Here is a 6,000-nt window from a genome sequence, read left to right as displayed (position 1 = left end):
GTATAGAACAGGCGCCAGCACAAAAAGATGCAGGTATACCACCTCCAGAAAGTGGAAGACTAAACGGAAAGTCGAGTTCAAGAAAGATCCACTAGAAGGGGCAGGGTTGTAAAAATACCTGAAAGATTTTGTAATGGGCCAATGGTAACGCTTAAGCCCTAACAGTGGGCTAAGTACTATCGCGCCCTCGCCCCAGGATTACACAAGCACACAGTATTCAGCAGTGAACTGATAAAGTGAGAAAAAAAAGTGTGCATTTGTACATTGTTGGTTATTTTTAATGTAAGGTAAAATAAGAAAGAAATAGAAAAAAGATTTCTTTTTTTAGTAAAGGGGATGTAGTACATTGTGAATTAAGATTTAAATAAAGTTAGGAACCAGATAGGAAAGGTAATTATATGAACTATAGGGGGAGTAAAAGAAGCAAATGGGAGTAATTGAGACGTGCATCTTTTGTAAATATTTTAATTAATGTTTGATGATAAATCAAAAGCCTTTGTGAGTTAGCCGCCTGCCTCCCATCGAATCCTTTACTGATGTTTCCAGAACGAACAAAGAACAGCACACCGGGTAATACGGCTAGTATAATATACAATGAAATATACATCCTAGTTATTTTTTTCATAAACAATTTTTCAAGTTTACAAGTTTTTGTTGCCATTTTACATTTAAAGATTTAACAGGGATGTCTTGTTTTATTGTCAACTTTAAACAATACAAACTGAGATTTGTCTCTGTCCATTTCAATTTGTAAACATGAAATACCCTGGTAATGTAATTAATGTCATACATTCTATATTTTTTTCTGAAGGGCAACAAAATAGTACCACTATCATTCAGCGGCTGCAATACAGGAAACAGCCCTAAACGTGGCATTACACCATCGCACATACACATGCATACAGGGCCACTTCAGAATTCGGCACGTCTTTGGGGATATTGGAGAGAAATCCATGAAAACGACCGGGGGCGAAACTTTAGCGATAGATCCGTAATACAATGGGGAGCGTCATTATGACCGTGACGGCGCCTCTTTAAATCGTCACAAAAATTACCCTTTTTTAACCTCATCCAATCACAATGCAACGCCCACTTTTCCTATGCGCTCCTCAACCAATTGGCTGTTTTAAATGCTGATTACTGTAGTCTCAAATGCTTCCTTATCTAAAGTGAAAGTGACGCTGCGCGCGTCGAAATTCCAGGTGCGCTGTCACAGCAGTCGTCAGCTGTGTCTCTCGTGTGCTTTAGCATTAGGATGCGTTTTGGTCATCAGTGAAGGTAATGCACCGACTTTTGCTTTTCGTATAGTTTCCCTTACAGATTTGTTGTTTGTTCTGCTTCTGGCACGTTTTGTTTAGTACAGTATTTCCTTTGAATAGTCCCTTTGTCTGGAAATTAACGTTTGTGTGCGTTTTCCATTTTGCGGAACATTTTGTTTCAGCTTTACTTTTACATATATTTACAGCTCTTCTGTTTTTCAAGGCGGAAGTTAAGGGTAGGTCTGGAAGTAATAGACATTTGGCATTGGTAAATATGTTAAAGCCTATTTTAAAATCTGGAATAGTCGAATCTTTCTCTTTTAATAATGAACAAAAATAAAATCTGGGCCATTTTCTTTCTCTTTGCATGCCTCGTTTGGACGTTCTAACTAGTAATAAAGTGCAGTAGTTTTCGCCGCCCATTGTTGTTGAATGGTTCGTTGCAAAGAGTTTTCTGGGTGTGCAGTCAGGCCTTTTGTCCGGTATTGTTTATTGGACTACAATTGTTCTTCAGCAACGCGACTGGTAGTGTGCACATAACATTTATTCAATGAAAAAGTTGTCTTTGATGTGTTAAAACACTACTGCATGTGGAACTGTGCATTTCACATCATATTGTTGGTGCAAAGGCCTCTTCTTTTTACGTTTATCACACTTTCATTAGTAGACTCTATAAATGGATAACTTGACAAATTTGAGCATTACAGTTTAAATTCTGAGTAGAATGTCCTTCCTGCCTACTTTATATTGCACAGCGATTTTACTGACTTGGAGCAGCTGCCTTTCAGTTACACAAGTAGTATACAATGAATATAACTTTCTTGTTGGGCTCATCACCCCCTTTTTTTAAGCATTTTAGGTTGAAGAATGCAGAAATGGTGGATGTACAAAAGTGGCCTTTGTTCACAGTGCTGAATTCTCAGGAAATCTCATTGATTCGACAAGCCTGTGTCTTTGGCACATCAGGAAATGAAGCCATTTATATAACGCATAATGATGAGGTGAGACATAACCTATTTTGCCTATGGCTGTACTTTGTGTCTGCTGTCTGGATTTACAGTTGGGAAAATTTAGTTTTCTTGCTTTGTTATTGATTTGTTAATTATTTCCGGCAACATGGTAGTTCACTGTTCAGTGGGTTTTGAATCCTGTGTGTGTTTGCATGCTTTTCACAAGTCTGTGTGGTCTCTTGGTTAGTTGGTTCCATGGGGGTATGTATGTTAGTGGGCCCAATAGTGGACTGCCATCCCACCCAGGGATCCTGGTGCTACCAGTATTAGCAGTAGCCTCCTGTGACCAAGTATGGATTAAGTAGTTTCTGAATGTTTTGTTCGGCTTTTAATAAACATGCACCTAAACTTTAAAATCTACATTCAAGCTCCCCAGCAAAGTTCCTTAAAAACATTAAAATGCAGGAACTTCTTGACAGTGAGTGCACTGTGGGTCTGGAGCCAGCTGAGTGGCACCTCTGTTAGGAAATGAGATACTAAAACATTTGCAGTCCATCAATCAAATCAGTTCATGGTATCCTCTCGTGTGTTTACACACTTGTGTGGTTTTCATCATCCGTCCATCTTCTGAGCTTGTATATTTCAATCTAGGGTTGTGGTTAGATGGGTCAGTAGTTGGTGAGAACCAAACTGGGAAAGCTCACCAGTCCATTAAACCACACACCCACACCAGTGGTGTTTCTGGGATGGGCATTTAGACATGTCTGGAGAGGAAATAACTTTAAAAACTAAACCAAAACATTTTGTTTACTTTTGTTTTTCTTCCCCCAGTCTTTGGGTGGGAAGACAACCCTTTTCAGGAGTCATTGCCCACCTGTAGCAATGCCCCTGACACACTCTCTCTCTGTCTAGTGCATGCACAGTCACTTATACTGACCAAATATAGAGTTGGTGAAAATAGTTGAGGTGTCCTGCATTTCGATGCTTTTGCTAAAATAATAATTTTTCATTGTATTGACCAGGTGATATGCAGTAATGGAATATAATGGGCTTTGTTTGTACAAAATGGCTATTTCTTGTCAAAATGTTTTCTTCTTCAGATAATTCGTTTAAAGTCGGGGCTATTTTTTTACTGTGCATTGTGAATCAAACCTCTTATAGATTTTTGCAGTACAACACACATCCAACATGTTATTCACAGCCAATTTTCTTTGAATTTTCTGAAATTTCTATTTGCCCCTTAATTTTAACAGTTGCTGATTACAGGTGTATGCCCTTGGACTGAACTGCAGTAACTGTCTTGGGACCGGTGACAATCAAAGTACAATTGTGCCAAAAAAGTTGGATGTGCTGTGCGGAAAGAAGATCATCCGCTTCAGTTATGGCAGTGGTCCCCATGTCATACTTGCAACTGAAGGTATGGTGATCTTTTTTAAAAAAAAATTACAGGGTTGGTAAATCTAAGTTAAAAATATTTTATGTGAGCTACACATGTATTTAAGAATTGTTATCCGCTTGTTTTGCTCATATTGAGAAAGGCAAATGTGTTCAGCCATCTTACTCTGTATCCCTTAATTTTGGTTTATTTATTAGGGATCGATTTACTTTTTCCAATGGTGTCAGTTGGTGGTGTTTTTACATTCAGTAAATGTAAAAATTAATGATTGTGTACTCGGGTGCCTATCCATCCATCTTCTTAATCCGCTTATCCAGGGCAGGGTTGCAGGTAAACTGGAGCCAGTCCCAGCAAGCATCAGGCACAAGGCAGGTACAATCCCTGGGTAAGGCCCCAGTCCATGGCAGGGTACTTAGATGCCCATTTTCTAATGTTAGATTTTACTTGAAGATCTGAAACAATTCATTGTCGTACATTTACAGTAATGGAGAAAATCAGGAAGAGACAAATACTTTTTCACAGTACAGCAGTCAAGTATGCAAATCATTTTCGGAAGTGCATACTCTCAACTGAGACACATAAACAGCTGCTTTTCTGTCTCTACTTGATTATGTATGGGTTAGGAAGTGGATGGGCAGACCTGTAGCTCTGTTTTTTGTAGTTTGAAATGCTGTCATTAACCAGATATTTGCAGCCAATTATCAGCTGAAAATCCAGGGGATGTGTGATTTTTTTTTTTTTTGACCAAATTTTGCTGTTTTATTTTTTCAAGGCACCATAAGCGTCCTCTGTAAATGCAGTGTTCTTACTGTGGTGATGTAGTAAGAACCAATGAGTTGAGATACAAGTCACGGTACTGCAGCTTTGTCCCAGAAGACTGTTTACCTTCTTTATACACATGTTTAAACATAATGTTCAAGGAAATTTGTTTATGCAATATACATTTTATGGATTTATTAAATAAGAAAAGTCCAGTTCTTTATTTAATAAATAACTGGTTACATTTTATACATTTCATTTGAAGTCTATACAGTTGAAAATTCAATGGCCACATCTCATTTTTTTACATTTCGTGGACAAAGGGATGCAGATGGCACATGGAGAGAATTTTGAGAGTGCTGGAACAAACCCTAGGTGACAGGAGTAAGCTTCCATTTAGAAGCAAAATTTAGATTACAACACGCCATTGTATTAAATTATATCGCACCACAAAAATCAAATAAAATACAGTAATCCCTTGCAATATCACGCTTCGACTTTCGCGGCTTCATTCTATTGCGGATTTTATATGTAAGCATATCTAAATATATAACGCAGATTTTTCGCTGCTTCGCAGGTTTCTGCGGACAGTGGGTCTTTTTACTTCTGGTACATGCTTCCTCAGTTGGTTTGCCCAGTTGATTTCATACAAGGGTTGCTATTGGCGGATGGCTGAGAAGCTACCCAATCAGAGCACGCAGTTAAGTTCCTGTGTGCTGATAGGCTCAGTGACAGAGTGGCAAATTCAATTCCGCTGCGTTAACCACGAAGTCTCGTATCGCTCATTCAGCATCAACGTGTTTCGCTGTGTAAAGAGTTAACTTTTGTGCTCTTTTGTGTTTATCTTTGTGCATAGTCAAGCCTTTCGTTAAGGCTCCAAAACTATCTGCACCTGCTACTGCTTCAGGGGCCGTGCCCAAGTGCCAACGGAAGATGCTAATGATTGCCGAAAAGGTAAAAAGTTTTGGATAAGTTGAAGGAAGGGAACAGCTACACCGCTGTAGGACGCCAGTAAGGCATCAATGAGTCCACGATTCTTTTTATTTAAAAAGGAGTAAAAGAATATAAGATCTACGGCCGCAGTGTCCTTTAACCAGGGCGCAAAATGAGTTGTAAGTGGACATAATAAGGCGGTAGTCCGGATGGAATCTGCTTTAGGGATTTGGATTGAAGACTGCCGGAAAGAGAACAACAGCGGTGCTACACAGTCGCCTGAAGAGGCTCCTTTAGAAGAGCTGTAACGCTGTCCTTTGTTGTGCAGTAAAATTAAACTCGTCGTTATCGGACAAGTTGTCATGTCATTGTTGGTGAGTAACCATAATTAATTTTCTACATTTAGTGTCACTGTACACACAGTTTACTGTATGCAGTTTTTCTTGCATTGTACATATTTATTGCTGGTGGCCTGTCTATCGTATGTGATATTGGAGACGCTCCATCTTTAAAATAATATTTAGGTTTTACTGTATATAAACTGTTTACATACATAATTTCAACGAATCTTACCTAATATCTAAGAGAATACAAAGGGTTTATGCTGTATAACTGTGCGGGAAATGTTTAAGAGTGTGGGAGAGTTTATAAGGGCTTAAAATATATAAAAATAACCATATAAACATATGGTTTTTACTTTTTA

The 6,000-nt window shown here is 38.6% G+C and overlaps 1 protein-coding gene across 1 annotated transcript in view; it reads left to right on the top strand.

Moving 5' to 3' along the window:
* Positions 1-1,147: 1,147 nt before the first annotated feature.
* Positions 1,148-6,000, top strand: part of rcbtb1 (regulator of chromosome condensation (RCC1) and BTB (POZ) domain containing protein 1) — a 59,243-nt gene continuing 54,390 nt past the window's right edge. The window contains exons 1-3 of the mRNA XM_028790459.2: positions 1,148-1,278; positions 2,111-2,260; positions 3,476-3,626. Coding sequence (XP_028646292.1) covers positions 2,135-2,260; positions 3,476-3,626 — 277 coding nt within the window. The 5' untranslated portion in view covers positions 1,148-1,278; positions 2,111-2,134. The remainder of the gene's footprint in view (positions 1,279-2,110; positions 2,261-3,475; positions 3,627-6,000) is intronic.

Source organism: Erpetoichthys calabaricus, chromosome 4, assembly GCF_900747795.2.
Source record: "Erpetoichthys calabaricus chromosome 4, fErpCal1.3, whole genome shotgun sequence".
Taxonomy (NCBI): domain Eukaryota; kingdom Metazoa; phylum Chordata; class Cladistia; order Polypteriformes; family Polypteridae; genus Erpetoichthys; species Erpetoichthys calabaricus.
The sequence above is the reverse complement of the archived record's forward strand: the minus strand, read 5'-3'. Positions and strand labels throughout refer to the sequence as shown.